At 51.2% G+C, this 18,864-nt stretch overlaps 1 protein-coding gene across 1 annotated transcript; it reads right to left on the reverse strand.

Annotated features, from left to right (window-relative positions):
* Nucleotides 1–3,724: 3,724 nt before the first annotated feature.
* On the reverse strand, nt 3,725–14,620 carry PTRF (polymerase I and transcript release factor). The gene is made up of 2 exons (XM_006901660.1): nt 14,006–14,620; nt 3,725–4,501 (listed from the first exon to the last, which is right to left on the reverse strand). Exons 1-2 carry the CDS (start codon nt 14,474–14,476, stop codon nt 3,803–3,805), a joined length of 1,170 nt encoding a protein of 389 aa, XP_006901722.1. The 5' UTR covers nt 14,477–14,620; the 3' UTR covers nt 3,725–3,802.
* Between the last annotated feature and the right edge of the window lie 4,244 nt (nt 14,621–18,864).

Below are 18,864 nucleotides of genomic sequence, written 5' to 3' on the forward strand. Positions count from 1 at the left end.
GACATCCATTTTGGTTTTTTTCTTCCTCCTCCATCTTTGCAATGACCTTTTGCACTCTTCCTGGATGATATTCTTTCTATCTTTCCATAACTCATCTGGTCTTCGCTTATTAGTGTTCAAGGCTTCAAACCTGTTCCTGAGATGGTTCTGAAATTCAGGTGGGATAGGATGGGTAATCTCCTCCTGTGCGATTTACAACCTCTGGAGTTGGTTCTGATTTGATGGCAATGAGTTTTGAATGGTGGCTAGACAGATCACAAATGGTTAATGAAAAAGAGGCTTTTCGAGAGTGGAATCTTGCGTCCCGACCAGCCCTTCTCCCCTCAAGACATGCAATCCACTGCTGTTGAGCTGGCTGTGACTCATGGTGACCCTCAATCAGGATCCCTGAGGCTGTATCTTTATGGGAGGAGACTGGCGACCTCCAGTTAGCAGCTTGATACATTATGTATCGGCCTCTCAGGTTTCACATCGAGACACAGAAAAAGGTAAACTGAGTCTTTCTGGAGAAGCTTACAGAGCAGAATTCCTGCACTGATGTAAAGGAGGAATGTCATGGCATAGGGGCCAGCAGAGAAGTGATTATCCAGAGAATTAGGACCACACTAAGAAAATTGTGGGCAGAACAGAACTAGGAGGAAGAGGTACCAGAGAAGGGGGCTGGGCCCTTATTCCTGTGGGTCACAGAGGGCTTGTTACTACTCCACAGCTGGGACCAGAGACACATTCCCTGCTTTTCACAGCTGCATATCTGGATCCCAGAGGAAAAAGGATCTTTGCCGTATCTCTGCTAGAAGAAGATTCCCAAGCTCTACACTTTCAGCATCTTTTCCCACTTTTTAGTGGGCATCCAACCCTTTCTCGGGTATCCAGAGTTCTGGACTTCCCTATGCTTTCTGCTGGTGGGCAAAGGAGTGGAAGGAGAAAGAACAGCTCTTTAGGAAAGACCTGGCCTGTTCACTGTAGGCGGCCAGAGTGAAGCCCCACAAGAAGCATTGTTACCACCATGGCCTTTCTCCAGGTGATTCTGACACCTAGGAAAACCTGTACCTGTCAGCAGGTGAGACAGGCTGCTCTAGGTGGGGGTGAGGGTGGAGAGAAGTGGCATAATGAAAAAAATGGCTGTCACAAGGTTGTGGGGGAATTAAGCATGCTGTGTGTGCATGGTTGGCACATGATCAGAACTGGAACCCTGTCCCTGTGACACTCCACCCTCTGAGCCAGGGTCTCTGACTTTGCCCTCTTTAGGGTGCTCCTCCAGGCCTGAGACTCTGAAGATTATGTTTAGGGGAAGGCCAACCTAGGGAGGATCATCTGGAGGGGGGGTTGTCCCATCAGCTTAGAAGTGGACACAGACAGCACAGTGTTGAGTAGCAGACAATGAGTGATCCCAGGGCAACTACTACCACTACTTACCAGCTGTGTTATGTTGGATGGATAATTCCCTCTAAGTTTCCTCACCTCTAAAATGGGAGTGATGAATACACTTTCTCTCGGGGTTATTATGAGAGCAAATGACCTAATGTGTGTGTGTGTAAGTGCTAAGAACAACAGTTCCTGGCAGATAGTAAACAGAGGGGAAAAACACACAAACCAACCCACCCCAACCCGTTGCTGTGAGTTGATTGTGAGTCACGATGATGTCCTGGGTATTAAAGAACTGCTCCAAGTAGAACTGCCCCATAGGGTTCGGTTTCCTTGGTTACAGCTCAAATTGCCAACCTCTGGGTTAGCAGACAAGTGTAAAGTGTTCACATAACCCAGGGGCCTGGCAGATTGTTAAACTCGAACTCACTGGTTCCCATTAAAAGGGGAGGCAGCCCATATTTCTCTTACTGTGCTGCTAGAGATTCAAACCACTGGAGATGTGTAATGTTAGCAGTGTAAGTAAGACTATGCCACCATAGTAAGAACTCAGTAAACTGGCTGTTACTGCTATACTTCCTCGTGTAGGCAAGTTTCTATCAGCAGGCAGCTCTTCTGTTCCCCAACTCCCTCTCATTCCATTTCTCATGCTCAGTAATTGCCTCTGGAGAATACAATCCAGCACAGACCCTTTTAGAAAAGCAGGTTTATTGGTCAGGCTGCTCACCAGGACACAGCAACGTGAGAGGCTCCCCAGAGCCCACCGGAAACTGCATCTGCCCACAGCTCAGCCCCTTTAAGCCCATCAGCACCAATGGACCTTGTCCCACAATCCTCCTCCCTCAGCTGACATGTCTCCCACTATTCAGAAGAAAGAAGGATAGCAAACCAAGAAAAAAATATATATATAATAAAGCAAAGCCTTGTATTGTATAAAAGATTTGTGTCCCCGGTCTCCCACCCAGAGTCTCCCTTCCTCCCCACCCCCATCCCTTGAAACAATTAGCTGCAATTCTAAAGAGCAGAGCTAGGAAAATGAGCTGTGGTGTGGGGAAGGAGAAAGCCCTCCAGTCCCCTCTTTGGGTTTGGACTGCATGGGAAGGTGGCTGTCCTTGCTTCTGACATGCTGCCTTTTAATGGGGGGATTGAAATGTGGTAGGGAGGAGGTGGTCAGCGGACAACAAAAGCCAGGCCCTTACACTGGGCACAGTAGGCCCTTCACCCCTGAAAACTCAAGAAAGGCACACACAGAAGCAAAACCCAGTGAGGTCTCGGCAAATTCTGCCACGTTTTGATCCAGGGAAGGATCTTGGGGGGAAAAACTCCCAGGAGGGATCCAGGGCTGGTGCTGCTTGACCTGCGGGAATACTATGCTTCTCACCTGTCCTCCAGCTCTCAGCTCAGTCCTGGTCTTTGGTACCTTGCTCTCTTTCCAATCAGCCTCCTTCCTAATTTCCAGCTTTCTATTACCTGCTATTGCCCCTTCTGCGATCTTAATTCTTAGGGAGCTTTGAAAAAGGAGTGCTGCTGGGGGCATTTCACAGACCCAGTTGAAGGAACTGTGAGATTTCTCTCTACAATGTTGATCACTGCTTTCTCCACTCATCTTCCATTCTGATCTGAAAGTAGTCTTGTTGCCTTCAGGAAAACTCGCAGTAACATAGGACTCTTGACCTCTGTTTCTCATACTATTAGTGAAAGGAATTCCCTTCTCTTCATCCATTTCCATTCTCTACTATTTCCCTCTCTCCTTCCGATAGCCAACCCATAGCCAAGTTCTCCTGTGCACAGGAGCTTAAGCACTAAATTTCCTCACTCCCCTTTCTTGCTGGGGCCCTCTGTGGACATAACCTGGGTTGAACCCTCACAGGGGGTCATGGTTCAGCTCACTCTTCCCCCCTCACTTATGGTGTTCCCTTCAACAGGGTTTTCACATCCTCCCAGTAGGGGGCTTCTCATGCAGACAACGGTCACTTAAGAGTTGATGCTTTTAAGGTAATCTTAGCTTTCAAGCCTCCGGGGATCAAGATGAGGAAGCAGAGAAGCTCCAAGTTCAGGAATGCCAGCAGCTGGGGGTGAGGGTAGGATAGGAATGGGGTGAAGGGAAAGGCAGCATGTCTCAAGCGCCCAACCTTGGAAAGAACAGCAATTTCCTATAGGAGTCCCCAGCTCGGACAACCAGGAAATTAATCACTTCCCCCTCCATTTTCACCCCTTTGTTCAAATTGAGGCTATGCATCGTGGGGGCACCTCCCTTCCCACTTATTCTTTTTTGGATGACTGTAAGACTTGGATGGGGTGCTTCTCGAAGGGGAAGTGTTTTTCAGTTGAGAAACATCTCAGGCAGCTTGGGGCCGTGAGAGAAGGCGACAGAAAGTTCAGAAAGGGGCAGGGAGGGGAGAAGCGGTGGCGGGCAAAGCCCCCCGGGGTTCTGGGCTCAGTCGCTGTCGCTCTTGTCCACCAGCACGGCATCCGACTCCTCGGTGATCTCCAGCAGCGTGTGCACGTCGGGGCTGCTCCCGCGCAGCAGGTCCGCGGCCTCGCGCTCCGCGTCGCCCTCCTCGCCATCCGCGCCCACCTCCACCATCTCGGTGGCCTTGAGCACCTCCACCTCGCCCTCGCGGATCTTCTTGACGTGGAAGGTGAAGGGCGGCACCTTGTACACCGCCGTCTTGGAGCGGGCGTAGACCACGTGGTCGGGCGTGAAGGACTTGCGCAGCTTCTCTCGCGAGGTTTTGAGCTTCTCGCGCCGCTCGACGGGGACGAGGCGCGTGCCCAGCTTGTTCATGCGCTTCTCCAGCGTGTGCCGCGTCTTCTCCAGGTTCTCTTTGGTCTTGAGGCGCGTCTTCTCCAGGTTCTCGCGGGTGCGCACCTTGGTCTTCTCCATTTTCTCCTTGGAAAAGGCCTTCTTGAAGTCGTCCACGCGCCGCATGCCGCTGCGCTTGATGCGCTCGGCGCGCGACTCCTCGATGACTTCCTCCACCTCCACCGCCTCGTCGGAGGACAGCTCGAGCGCCGCTGCGTCCTCCTCGGGCCGCTCGCCCTCAGCCAGCTCGTCGCCCTCCTTCTCGGTCAGCGCCTCCGAGTCCTTCAGGGACTTGCTGATGCTCAGTTTGGCCGGCAGCTTCACTTCATCCTGCGAAGAGAGGAGAGATGATGAGTGGAGGCGAAAGAAAAGAGACTGGGGCGTAGGGATGTCTTGCGGACCCCATTAGAAGAGCTTGAAGTCTTGGGGAGTGCATGCAGAAAAGAGAATCCTTGAGGTACCAGGACGATGACTTCCTAGGTTCCATCCCCAGTCTCTGGCACAGAGCTGGACAGAAGATGGGCACTTAGCAAATGTGTTGAATGAATGTTACTTAAACCCGTGCTGAGAGGGCGGAAGTGACTTAGTGAACATCAAAGGTCGGAGATAGACCTGAATGATAATTGCACCTCTGTTAAATGTCTTTAGAGCCCTCCAACCTTGTCCTATTATCTTAAATCCACCTTTTAGAGAGAACTACTCTTGGCCTTTTGTGGTCAAGGAATTACAACTTGACTTTGGAAATGGGCAGCGCGCCCTCTGGCGGCATACATCGGACACTGCCAGAGCCAAGGAAAAAAAGAAAAGCTGTTTGGGGGGAGTCTCAAACCAATTCCAAATAGGGTAGCTTGCAGGCAAGGTGAGAGGAGTGGACTCCTAGACCTATACAATTTCAGAACCAGCGTTAGAGAACAAAGGCTGTCAATCAACCAGCGCCCCCGCAATGGAGTTCACCCCCCCCATTTAAGTAATTATAGTAAACAGCAAAAGAAAAGTTTGCTAGGAACCATGGATAAGTCCCTTTCTCCTCACCCCCCCCCTTGGCCATTTTTTCCCTGCTGTCTCTGACTTCCCTACCTTGAAATGGAGGCAAGAGATCGTTTTTAATTTTTGCTTGGTTTTGCTTTAGTTTTTCCCTAGATCTAAGCTTAAAGGATTAGGAGTAGGAAAGTGGTCTCAGATTCTCTGTGGCTTCCCAAGAGCTCCATTTGGGACCAAATTTTCCAAATTTCAGAATCATCCCCACTAGGAAATGAGAGAGGCTTACACAGAAAAGAAGAAGAGGGCATAAGTCAAGACAAAACCCATCTTTACTTTCTCCCAGGCTCTCTTTAGGGGCTTAAAATGATGAGACAGTATTTTATAGCACATTTTCTAGAATTGTAAGAAAACCCTGTCTCCTGAGAATATGAAATAGCATGAGCTCACCATCTGACATACACGCTCACACACATACACAGGCCTGGTATCTCTACCACCTGCTACAGGAAATCCTTCCCTAGCCTGCCTTCCTCTTGCCTCCCATCTCCATCTCCCCCCCCCCACCCCCCCAGAGTTTCCTGGTTTACACTGAGAACTAGGAACACCCTCTCCCAGCTTCCTTCCCTCCCTGTTAATAGCATTAGCAGAGGCAGAAGGAATGCTGGCTCCACCCCTGCTCCCAGCCTGGGCACCAGCTCTGCTGGACACCATTCACCTCAGGCTTTTTTACTCAACTACACCTCCCAGCAGGCAAGGTGACCTGGGCACAGAGCATGCTGGGACTTGTAGTCCCTACTTGCCACAGCTGGTTTACTACTATCCTGGGCACCCTAAGCATATCAGTCATAGAGGCACTTTGGAGCAGCTTTTTAGTGACGAGGGGAGGCTCCCAGACTTTCAGCCCTGTGATTCCTCTTGTACTCTCTGAATCTCCTTTTGCAGTTATCTTTTCCCTGCCACTTAGGACCGTGGACGTTAAATAGGACTCTCGGGTTCTGTCTGTGCGGCATCTTTGTCTCCACCCAGCATTAGCTCCAGCCCCTGTGCCAGAAAATATCAGCTCTGCTATATCTTCCGCAGCCTCCTAGACTACAGCCTACCCACACTCTAAACACTGGAGCTGGAAACCTGCCTTTTCCTGGAGTTCACACAATGGAGATGGGCTGAAGAGGGATTAGAGTGAAGGGTGGGGAAGAGTCAGGAAACACTCCCAGCTGCTGGAAAACAAATCCACATTGTCTCCCTGCCCCACCCCCAGCTCCTCTAACTAGTGGCCCCCATTCCATCCCACCTCCCCAGTCCATCCTCTAAAGGCTGAGCTGACTGGTTTTCCTGGCTTCTGACTTCCTAGATAAAGGTCTTTGCCAGCTGAGCTGGGAAATGAAGTGGACTCAGAAGGCTGCAGATATCCAATGCCATCTTCCCAGAGCCCAGTGAAAGGTCTCCAGCTAGAAACCAGTGAGAGGAAGTGTGAGAAGATGCAGAGATGGAGTGCCCCATCTAAAAGGTACTAAAAGATAGACTGTTCACTGTGGGCTTCCTTCAGGATGGTGGCTTTGTACTGGAGAAGCTGCCTTCTTGGTGGGAGGTCAGGAAGAAGGAATTTAACCTGCATCACACTGACCTCTGGTTTGCCCAGTCAGTGCCAGTAGACTGGCTTTGGAGAGGGCATACCACTGTGGCCCTAGGTTTTTTCCCCTCAGTGACTGGATTTACTCTTTTCTCCCCCTACCAAGCCAGGTCTCCCTTATGACTCATAGTCCTGGAGTACTGTCTTGGACTGGCTCCATCTGCCTGTTGCTATAGCAACCACCAACACAATCTGAAAGCACACACCTCCCCCCATCCCGGGTACACAGGCCAGGCACCCTTGTCCTACTCCCACTTCCCTGGCAGCACTCCTAAGTCAAAGGAAGGACTGGGAGGGGGCTAGCAAGGAGGGGAGGGGCCTGCTTGTTCTGTTTTCCCGTTTTTATTAAACAAAACCACCACTCCCAACAGGCTTGGTTTCCAGAATTACCTTTAATGACCAGGTCTGAACAAAAGCATGCACAGCCTTGCGGCTGCCTGCCAAGCACACACAGCCGCCCTCCCAGGAAGGATTTAGAGGAGCCCCAGGGAGCGGCCCAAACCTTGTCCACTTCACCCCCAGCCCTGCTATAGAGCCATGAGACCTTCTGGTTCAGGAAGATCACTCAATGATCATTTAATTGAGCACCTACTGTGTGTTCGGTTCCTGGCCAGGCACTTCACATTTGTCAGGGCAGAGAGACAAGTGTCACCTGGGTCTAGGCAGGAGCCTCTACCTGCCCTGTCCCTGACCACTGCCCAGGAATAGTCAGAGAGGACTTGGGGAAAATGGGTAACTCAGCCGCAGGATCTGCTCAGAGTTCGTCAGAAGAAGCGGCAGATTGGAAGATGGCAGTAGAAAGTGGGTAGGAAGATCTGAAAAAACTCAAGGCTCCTGTTCCATTGTCTAGACAAAGGGATGAAAGACCCCAAAGGCAGACAGAAGGTCCACCCATCTACTGTAGCATGCATTCTCCATGGGTGATATTGCCCCTATGATGGTAAGCACTGCTTCTTTTAGGAGAGGAATTCTTACCTATTGTAATGGTATGTGATATAGCACATGAACAGATAGACTATATTCATAGTATGAAAATGTTGTGAGGAAGAGGACAACTAGGGAGGGGCAAGGTCTCTGAGGACTCCTCAGGGGAGATGCTAATGAATAAGCCGAGAAGCACTGTGCCATGGGGAGCCAGCACCCACTCTGGGCTCCTGGCAGCTTGTGGCTGCCCCACCCACTGCAGGATCTGCCAAACAAGGGATCTCTGCAAAATATTTTCTAAAAGAAAAAACTGGAAAAAGGAAGTGTAAATGTTTCTCCCAGCTACAAGGGGTGGCACAGAACAGACCCCAGGCTTGGGCCTCATAGGCACAGAGTCAAACTGGCCCAGCCCAAAGACGAGGCAGGAAGGGGAAGGGAAGGGACTCAGAAGCCATGGCGCTGGCTCATGCAGGTCCATGCAGGGCAGCAGTCAGTGTCTGGAAAGTCTACTGTTATGACAGAAACCTGCAGGAAGGTGGGGGCTCCATCCCCTTGTCACCCACTGCCACTGCACACACCACATTCATCTGAACTCTCAGAACAAAAAACATGAGCGTGTTCTCGCAATGCCCAGCCCACACCACAGGGGCAGTGGCCTGGAAGAGGATGCCAGCTCAGCACTGACCACTGTTAGGCAGCAAGCTGAGGGTAGACTGGGGTGGCACCACATGCCCACAGCCCCATGGGCCCAGGAGACCCTACACACTCCCAACAGATGGCGGCTCCTCTGGCGTGAGCAGAGGCCGGGGCTCTGGGTAATAGGGCAGTGTCCTGGGCGTCTGGTCAAAGGGTGGGAGCTCAGGCACTGGCTCAGGCTTCAGGTCAAAGGGTTCGGTCTCAGGTAGAAGGTCAAAAGGCACGATCTTGGGCGTGGCCGGGTCAGAGGGTGCATTCGGCTTCTTCTTGGGCTAAGATGAGGAAAAGGGGTTTAAATGCAGCTTGAGATTGATGTGAACAGGATAAGAAAAAGAGGCCTTGGCAGCATGCAGAAGTAGAACTGGTGAGTAGGGAGAGGGAGATGAGGCACTTTGTGTTAGAGAGGAAAAACCCCCTAATATATTTTAGTGTTGTCAAGAGGGCCTTGGGGTTCAAAGCAGTGTGACCAATCCAGACCCATCAACTAATAAACGTAACCCAAACTGCAAACCTTTTCCCTTTCTCTCTAGAATGTTTCCCAATCCCATCCTGGAGCTCCCACCCTCTACCCCTTCGCTGCAGTGGTGGTGGGACAGTGCTGTTGGGGGTTTGAGTGATGGGGGAAGAGGATGCTGGTGATAGAGGAGGGCTTTTAAGAGACCAGCTGGGGGATTTTAATGGGAGGCACAGAGAGAAGGCAAAAAAGCAAACAACTTCACTGTCCTCTCAGTTCCCGTTATTCCCTCTGGGGCAGGGTGGATGCTGGGTGTCACCCCGGATAAGAGGAGGGAGCAGCATGGAAGAGGGACATTCTGACCATTTCCCTTTGACTGTATTGCTACTCTTTGCCTCCCCTGACACCCTCTCCTCCAGATGCACAGAGAAATCAGGATCACACACCCACTGGTAGCTCCCAAGTCTCCCTCCCAAGGGGCTGCTGGGCTGCCATTCTTGCGTGTGGTCAGAGGTCAGAAGAGAAAAGTGGGATACTAGCAAGTCAGGGAACGGCAGTGTTCACATTAAGGCCTGCAGCCACAGAAAACCAAAGCAGCAGGTCTGGACCTGCCTGTGGGCACAGGGAGTGGCAGGGAGCCTAAGGAGAAGGAGCCGGTGTGGCACTCTCCAAGCCAGATGCAGAAGCCAGTACAGGGGGACCAATGGCTGGGCCTTCCCTCTGAGCCCCTGCTCTCCCACTGTCATAGGTTAGGTGACCACACATTGCCTCTGCTTCAGAACTCATGAGGCCACCATTCTTAGTCAATCCCACACATAGCCCCACAAACACACACTGAAGTCCAGTGTCAGGTTTTTCTAGCTCCCTCCCTGGGAGAGTGAAGGAACCAGAACTAACCCTGGGCTAGGATTAGCCTTCACCCCATTCCCACAGCAGAGTCTGGGAATGGAAGGAGGAAGGTGAGTGATTGTGACAGAAGGAAAATACATAGGTCCTGGCCCCAGCTTTGACCCCAATCTCTTGAAAGCCCTTTTCTGGGCCTCTATTTAGCTACAAAACAAAAGCGTTAAAATTGACAATCTCTAAAAACTACTAGCTCAAAAATTCTGTGGCAGAATGATGACTTTTTTTTTTTAATGATGACTTTTTTTTTTTTTAATTTAAATTTTTTGTGTGTGTGTGTGCGTGTACCGTCAAATCAGATCTGACTGGTACAGGAGGATATTGCGCCTCCTTCTCCGGCAGAGCGTCTGGTGGATTTGAACTAATGATGACTTTTTAAAAAAATTTTTTCTTTGTGTCTGTGTAGATTGCCCCTCCTACAGCAGAGCATCTGGTGGATTCGAACTGCGTGCCTCTGGGATTGCAGTACAGCTTCTTGCCACTAGGCCACCAGAGCTCCCTAGAATGATGACATTAATGATGATTTGGCTCACAAGACAGCACACATCATCACTCTGCTTCCTTGGAGTGACTCGCCTAGAAACAACACTCCTTTCCCTCTCACTATCAGTTGCCCGCTCTGTGCCATCTTTTTACTTTCTTGACTGAGCTTTGCAATAGTCAGATAATTCTCTCTCTCCCACTCACTCACTCACTCACACTCACAGGCGGCGCAACAAAAGAGATCCTTTAGTCTTGGGAACTCCTAAAAACATCATCCTGTGGTTACGGTAAACCACCCAAAATCAGCATTTCAAAAGAAGAAAAAGGCAAGCAGTCTATGGCCACTAGTCTTAGGTATTGAGAGGTGCCTGAACCCCAAGTTAGGAATATTTTGGGGCAAAGATTTGAGGCTCTTCTGGAGCAAAGCAGCTCTGATTCACTACCAGGTGTGCAGGAAGAAGGTACAAGTTGGGCTAGAATTTGAGGAGAGGCCAAAGGCCCTCACTCTGGCCCTAGTTTCCTCCCTTTTAATGCTCATGAACCACTTAATCTCTTAAATGCTTCCTGGTTCTGTCCCCAAGTACTTGGCGTGGGTCTGATGGGTGTATGTGGCTGGGTTTGGTGGCCTATTCTGTAAGGAAACTAACCCAGAGGCTGAACCTCACCTCTCTGGAGGTTCGAATCCATCTGTGATTCTGTGGAAGAAAGCTGGGCAGGCATCTCCTGTGTGATTTACAGCCTCCAAAAACCTGCTAGGAGTTCAGCTATGAGTCACTCTGACTGACAGCAGTTGAGTTCTGTACCTTATCTAAGCCTTTCCAGAAAGCATTTCTTTTTAATCCAGTGCAACCTCCTTTCTGGAGTCTAGAAGAACTCTGATAATATCCAAGTCATGGCCTAAGAACTGGCTCTGTAGAGCTCACAGCTCTTTCTCTTTGCATGGTATTTTAGAGCAGCCACTGTCCTGCCCACAGCGTGGCCTGATCCTCCAGCAGCTCTCAGATCACCGATCCTAGTTGTGAGAATTCACTTATCTCAATCACCCATCCCATGTTGCCTGATAGGACAATATGGGGATCAGAAAAAGAGAGTAGTGTCTTAGAAGTGAGTCAAAATGAAGGCTTCGATATCCTGGGATGACGTTTGCTGACATTATTTTGAGGAGTATGTGTGTGGAGATGTGTCAGATGCACATTTACCCTACAATAATCTTTATGGCTAGAAGCTCCCTGGATCTGGGGTGGGGCCGCACAGGGATTCCCTCCTTCCTCTCCCTGGAAAAAAGGGTGTGGGAGGCCAGATGGCATGATCCCACAGCTGGGGCCTTCCCATCCTTTCATCCTTCCCAAGCCCTGCCCCTGTTGCCACATCATCAAGGCCGGCATCTGGAATGGGGAATAGAGCATCCCCTCCCTTGCTCCCACTTGGAAGAACTCACTCTATCTCCCAGAGGCCTTTCTCCAGATCAATCTCTCTGGGCCTCTCTCCCAACCCCATTCCGCTGGCCACCCAAGAGTCCTAACCCCTCAGCCTGATTTTACCATAAATGCTGTTGCCCCCAGGCTTCCCTATTAGGCCTGCCAAGGCCCAGAGCTATTTTTACCTCATTCTCTTCCCAGGCTTTTGAGAGGAGCACCCTCTGCGCCAAGCTAGCAGCAGTGTGCATCCCACCCTCCCGCCCCCACCTGGAACATCTGCTCTTTTCCTTCCAGCCAGCCCCACTCCTGTTGCTAGAATAGTTTCCTTACCTCTGAGCTCTGACGTTGGAATCTTTTTGTCCAACACAGCAGACCTTGCCTGATCCAGCAGCATCCTTACTACCCCACTGTGCTTAAGCCCATGGCAGGGAGCATTTTAGTTCTTAGTTATTCCCCATGTGGCTTGGGAGTTTGAACCACATTTTGTCCCTCAGCTCTGTGGCCTGCTCTCAATAACTGTCTCTAGTTTAGTAGAGATGTACTCGTAGGTAAAGCCACCCTGGGATCAGAATCTTAAAACACCACCACCTTAAAAAACCATTGTGTACACTGATACAGTTGACAGAGTATAGTCCTGGGTGTCTCCCACCATTCTTGTTTTCCTTGCCATCTTTGCATAGGGAGGTCTATCTGGAGGCTGAGAACTTTACCAGGTTTTTTGGAGGGGGTTGTTTAAGGTGGGAAGGGTCATCCATCCGAACTTCCTACAGCAGCTTTCTACCACACCAGGCTCTGGAGAAAAGATCGAGCCAGATTGCTGTTCCTGCTCATCTCATTCTTTCCCTGATGCTCACCATTAAAAGAACAAAAACCACCTCACCCACCCGACCACTCCCTCTTGGCTCTTCCAAGCAGCTAGATTCTGAAGTGAAAACAGCTCTAGGGAAACCTTTTCTTCCAGTGAGGGCTTTTCTCAGGGGAAACAAAGCATCTTAAGGATCAAGTGTCTCTGGAAAGCAGCAGGTGATGAGGAGGAAGAGGAATATTACCTCTACCTCTGTCCCACAGCTACCTCCAGATGTCTGCTCTCCCCAAGCACTTGTCTCAATAATGCCCTGCCCTTGGGATTGGAGGTGGCTGGCATCTGTCTTAGGGCCTCCTAGAAACCCAGCCACTGAGCCCCCTCCAACAGGGCCCTCACCGAGGGAGCTCGAGAAACTGAGCTTTCCCTTAGGTAGAGAAAGGATGTGGGGAAGCATTTAGACTACCTAGCCAAGACAGACAGCCCCTCCCCTCAAAGTTTGAACTAGGCCAGGAAGAAGCAGGGAGGAGGACACAGTGGGCACATTCCAGCCTAAAATGGCCAGGCCTACCCCTAATGGACTGAGGAAGAGGCGTGGAACGGGGCAGGAACGCTGAGATGCCAGGTTAACTTGGGGCTGTGGTTCCGAAAGGACATTTTCATCCAGGTGAGAGAAAATCAAAGTGCAAAGGAAGCCTCAAGCGACCAAGTGGAGGCTGGGGCGCGAGTTGGTGACCTCCTCCCTCCTCCTCCCTCCCCTGCTGCTAGTCAGCTGGGGCCAGTGTGGCCTGGCTGTCTGGCAGACCAGCCGGGGTGATTCACTGTGTGCAGACCCCAGGCTGCAGTGGGGGCCGGTCTCCCTCTTCACTGTCCTTGCTCTCCACACACCACAGATCCCCATTCGCTCTCTGGATCCAGGGGTGCAGACACATGGGGAACTGAAGTGTTGCCAAGCCTTAAACCAGGGGCTGACCCCGGCCGAGGACGAAGGTGGGCAGCAGAAGCTGATGCAGGGTTTGCTTGAGGGGGCGGGACGCTGGCGATCCAGTCCCCCCGCCTGGCACAGCCTCCGCGAGTGCGTGCCTGAGCCCTGAATCACCCGCTATATCGGGCGGGCAGTGCCGAAGGCCCAGGCCCGGGCAGCGCGGCCAGTGTCCGCTTACAGCGGGCCCAGCGGCCGCCAGGGACCCCTGGCTTTCCCCAGAACTAACCCTCAGGAAGAAGACGTTTGACAGAGCAAAGTGGGAGGGGTCTGGTAGGAGCAGCGTCTTCGAGCTCGGGCCCCTAACTCGGTCTTGAGTTTAACTCAAGGGGGAAAGGGTGGGGTGGGGATGAGCGGGGAGCAAAGCGCGCCGCAGGAGTCTGCCTCTCCCCCACCCCCTGTAGCCCCAGTCGCACTCGTCGTCGGAAGGGTAGTCTCCCTAGTTCTCTGGCCAGGTTGCTGGGGGAGTTGCGCCGCTGGCAGGTCCTCCACCCCACGCCGGGGCCCCAGGCCTTGGGTAGGGGGTGCGGGAGCTCTGGGCGAGGCCTGTTCCGGGCTCACCTGGTAGATCATGACTTTAAAGTTGCGGCGCCGCAGCAGCTCGGCCTCGTTGACCTCCAGCTTCTTGATCTGGCCGGCCTGGCGCTCCAGGCTGCCGCGCACGGTCTTCACGTTGACGCTGACCTTGCGCACCTTCTCCAGCAGCTTGCTCACGGTGTTGCTGGTGGTGGCGTGCGCCTTGCCCAGCTTGCTCAGCTCGCCCTGGATGCTCTGCACGGCGCCCTCCATCTCCGCCTGTCGCTCTTCCAGCTGCGCTTGGGTCAGCTGGATCTGGTCGACCGCGCCGATGATCTTGTCCAGGAGGCTCAGCACCAGCACGCCGTTCACCTGATCCGACTTGATCAGCTCCTCAGATCCAGCCCCCGACGGCTCCTCCGCTAGCGGCGCCCCCACCACGGAGGGTCCCGAGCCCCCGGCTTCGGGGTACCCGGGAAGCGGCTGCTCGATGATATGGAGCTGGGTGTCCTCCATGGCTTCCCGGAGCCGCGCGGGGCCGACCAGGTGGAGCAGGAACTAGCGCGGGAGACCCGGGGAGGAGCGGGAGGAAGAAGAGCGAGAGCGGATAGCAAAGTAACTCGAGCCACGTCCGTGCGCGCCGGGACCTCGGCCAGAACTGTGGGGCGGGGGTCCGTGCGCTCCCAGGCCAAAGCCCAGAGGCTCGTCGTCCATTGGCTGGCTGCACCCCAGAAAGGGAGGGACCAGGGCCGCAGGGAAGGCCGCCGAGGCGGGGGGAGTCGAGGGGACCGGGGAAGCGGGGGCCCCACCCTTCCCAGGATGGTTGGAATAGTTGGAGCGGGACACGAGGGCCTCGCTGAAGCGGAGGCGGCGAGAGTGGGACCAAGACCGAGGAATGTGAGCTGGGGGCGGGAATCGGACCTGAGTGTTCTTTGGCTTTGATTTCTCGCCTCTTCTGCGCCCCCGCAAACCCAACCTGATGCACCCTCGGACTTTTAGATTCAAGAGCTGGAAGTGTAGTGGGCCCAGAGACCCTGAACTCAGAGGCAAAATACTGCTCACTGAGAAAGATTCGCAGAAGCGTCAACTCTGACAACACCCTGCTAAATGTTACTAATTAGTGTTCCAAAAGCTTGAGGGTGTTTGGGAGAAAGGAATGGAAGAGAGAAGTTAGGGTCCCTGGAGGGAGGGTCTGCAGACTCCTTTAGGCTCCCAGGGCTCCACCGCTGATTCTGAGGCCGTAAATCAGGAGTCTGCCCATCCCACTCCCACAGAACAGTTGGTGGATTTGAACCGTGGACCTTTTCTTGACACATTAAACACTTCAGCAACATCAGGGCAAAGGTTCCTCTTGTGGAGGTGTGCATCATCAAGTTGAAATTGACCCATACCTAACTTTCCAGCGGGCTTTCAGCGGCAGTTTAATTACAAGGAAGATTTCCTATCTTTCCTCGCTGAGCAGCTGGTGGATTGGAGCCGCGTGTCTGTCCTTACCACTAAGCCACCAGAGTTCCCTAGTTTCCTCTGGTTATTGTGTGCCATAGAGTCAGAACAGACTCATAGCGGACCCTCCCACAAGTTTTCAGAGGGAGTTAATCTCATGGGAATAGATTGCTCAGCCTCCTGCAGATTGCTGGGATTTGAACCGTGTCTCTATTGGATAGTGGCACAGCTTCTTAGCACTAGGCCACCAGTGCTCTTAGAGGGACCTAAACAGTGGATAACAGGGCAGTATTGAGATAAGCAATAGGATAGAAAGTCAGTCTCACCTCCCTCAAGAAAATACCTTTCCCAGGAATTTCCTCGACACCAACCTCAGAGTGTAGGGTCTAAGTCCATCCACCAATCTGGATCCAGCTGAGCCAGCGCTAAGCTGTCAGGGAGATCCTGGAATCCCACCTCATCATCTGACAGGCAGGAAACAAGGGCTTAGAGAGGGCAGTGGCTTGCCAGAGGTCGCATGCAGGTTAGGCCGGTGTTGCGTTTGCACTCAGATCTGTGAACTCCTGCTTTCTCATTCTTTCCACCTTAACCCTCTGTGTGACTCACATGGGACAGGGAGAGAGCCAAACATATGTCCTGTTTTTAAGCCTCCTGGCCTGATTAACAACAAATATATTTTCAACCATAGTGGGTGCAAATGAGCAGATTGTTTCCGAGTAAGGGAGAACCTTTTAACTAAAAAGTTAAAAGTCCTGAGAAAGTGAAGCCTCAAGTCCCCAAGTGTCCCATTCTGCTTGCTAACACAGCACTGGAGCTGTGACTTCTCTGGACCTATCCCAGCTGCCTTTCCCCCACAGAAAAGCTGAAAACCTTTTCCCTGGTTAGGAAATCAAGCTTGGGTTTCCCCAGCTGGATGGCAGATGGTCTCGGCAAAAGGTCCTCTCTAGTCCAACACTATTATCAGGAGGAGTGAGAGACTGCTCCTGGGAGCTCCAGGCCCCATAAAATAACCAGAGAGCCCACCAACGCAGAAAGGACATCCACAGCCTAAAATCTGGGACAGTGTGCTTGCAAGAACAGATCAAAACACTTTCATAACTATTTCCTCTTTTGAGATACATGTTGGATGTGCTCGCTTACACAGTTCTCTATATAACTACGTAGGTGAGTTTCTACCACTAAGGGTTTCCTTTTCACATTCCTGAGGAAATGGTGAAGAGGAGGTTTGGTGGTCACTTTGTCTTTCACAGATGCACTAACAAATGAAAGGCTCACCATAAGGAAAGTAATTCTGCTCCACTCCTTCCTGAAGGAATGCCAGTGTATGTGGATGAGTCACGTAGGTCTCAGGGGTAGTCCGTGAAGACATCTCTGACTCATTCGATGCCTCCCTAATGGGGAATTTTGCAGAAAGGGCCCTACCCCTGCATGCTGATGTCCAAGGAACAACTGCATCAACAAGTTTCTGGGACATTCCTTTCTTACCAATTGCCAGCAAGGCCCAACAGGGGGCAGGCGAAGCCAAGGTGCACTTGCTGTAGCTGACACCGGAAACAGAGCCGACCAGTTCCCCCCAGAGCACTACACTCTGTTTCCGTGAAAATAAGCAGTTTCCCTTCATTTATAATTGCATTCAGCAAGCCATTGCTTGCATCCAGCATCCATGCTCTGCACTTTCCATTGCTCACTGAGTTTGCTGAAAGGCACACTGTTCCATTGTATGCTTTCAGCCGGGCAGGCCGAGTCTGTTAAAGGAATGGAGAGGTCAAAACAAACAACTCCTTTGACCCAGAAAAAAACCCACCAGGATGCAACCATGTCAGCAGCAGGAGCTCTATCATATTCCTGCACATATCCACACATTCAACAAAGTGACAACTTATCACAGGCCAGCTACTGGGCTGGGCAGTTGAATGGGGATAAATAAAGCTCTGTCTTTCCTGCTGAGAAGCTCATAGTGTTAGGGGAGTTGTTACCTGCCATCTAATCTTCTCCACTTGCACAAAATGCTGCCTGATCCTGTACCATCTCCATGATCAGTTGTGGAGGAGTCTTTTGGGATCCATAGGGCTTTCATTGGCTGATTTTCAGGAACAAATCACCAGGCCTTTCTTGCTCATCTGGAAGCTTTGCTGAAACCCATTCAGAATCGTATTAACATGCAAGCCCCCACTGACATGGCTGTGCATGAGGTGCATTGGCCCAGAATTGAACTCAGGTCTTCCACATAGAAAGCAAGCATTCTACCACTGAACCACCTCTGCCCTCATCTAGCTGGTGAGACAGACTCGTAATAGCTATTGATATAAGGAGGACAGTGCTCAGCTTAAGGAGGGTTTCCAGTTTCTTGAAGAAATAGAGAAGGCTTCACGGGGGAGAGTCCCTGGGTGTGCAGGGGACAGTGACAACACTGAGTGTGAAAGTACTTGAGGCTCAGAATAGCTAAACATCTCCCACCTCCTCATACTGTGGTTCTGCCATAAGGGCCAACTGTATTGTGATAGGCCTTGGTGTGCAATGGGTTCCATTCAGCTTCGGATGTACGCTGGGATTCCAGGGAGACAGTTTTGTAACTAATAAATGGCTGGATGAATGATGTGTCAGCACATCAGGGAAAGCATCCAGTAAGGGAAGCTCGCCTTAAGCAGCTGGCTTACAGCTACCCCAAACAGTATTTTTTCCTTCTTGCCCAGCTTTATTTAGTCTTGTTCCTATCAGGTACACAAAAAAGGCTTTTCATGTTGATATATTTGACTTCAAGAAAAATGCCTTCCAAAAAAAAAATAAAAAAAAAAAAGAAAAATGCCTTCCTTCTTCTTTATTAATATGTATGGTAACTTTTCTATTGTTGTTGCTGTTAGGTGCCATCCAGCCATCTCAGGGACTCAGTATACAACAGGCTGAAACCCTGCTCGAGGCTGTATTTAGGCTCTGTAGGATTTAACGTTGCTGACTGATTTGATACTGATTTTTGATGCTGATATATTATTTCTTGTTCCATTTACCAGCTTAATTTTTCTTCCTTTTTTTTTATAAAAAAAAGAAAAGCTTTGTGGAGAAATAGTTTACATACTAGTAGTCAGGAGGCCAGAAAATATATTGCACTGGTCTTCAGTCAGGTACCATTCCAAAGTACTGAGGAACAATGATGTCAGTTTGAAGACTAAGGTAGGCCTGGTTCAGGCCATGGTCTTTTCAGTCCCTTGCTACATATTTGAGAGTTGGACGATGAATAAGGATAAGAGAGGAAGAATAGATGTCTTTGAACTGTGGTGTTGAATAAGAGTCCCGAAGATCCCAGGAACTGCCAAAAAACCCAAACAGATATGTCTTGGAGAAGATGCAACCAGAGTGTCCCTTGGCGGCAAAGGTGACAAAGCTTCATCTCACATACTTTAGTCATGTTGTTTGGAGAAGCTATTCCTTGGAAAGGCCAAAAGAGAGGAAAACCCTCAAACAGA

Source organism: Elephantulus edwardii, unplaced genomic scaffold, assembly GCF_000299155.1.
Source record: "Elephantulus edwardii isolate Elephantulus edwardi_28Jun2011 unplaced genomic scaffold, EleEdw1.0 scaffold00340, whole genome shotgun sequence".
Taxonomy (NCBI): Eukaryota; Metazoa; Chordata; class Mammalia; order Macroscelidea; family Macroscelididae; genus Elephantulus; species Elephantulus edwardii.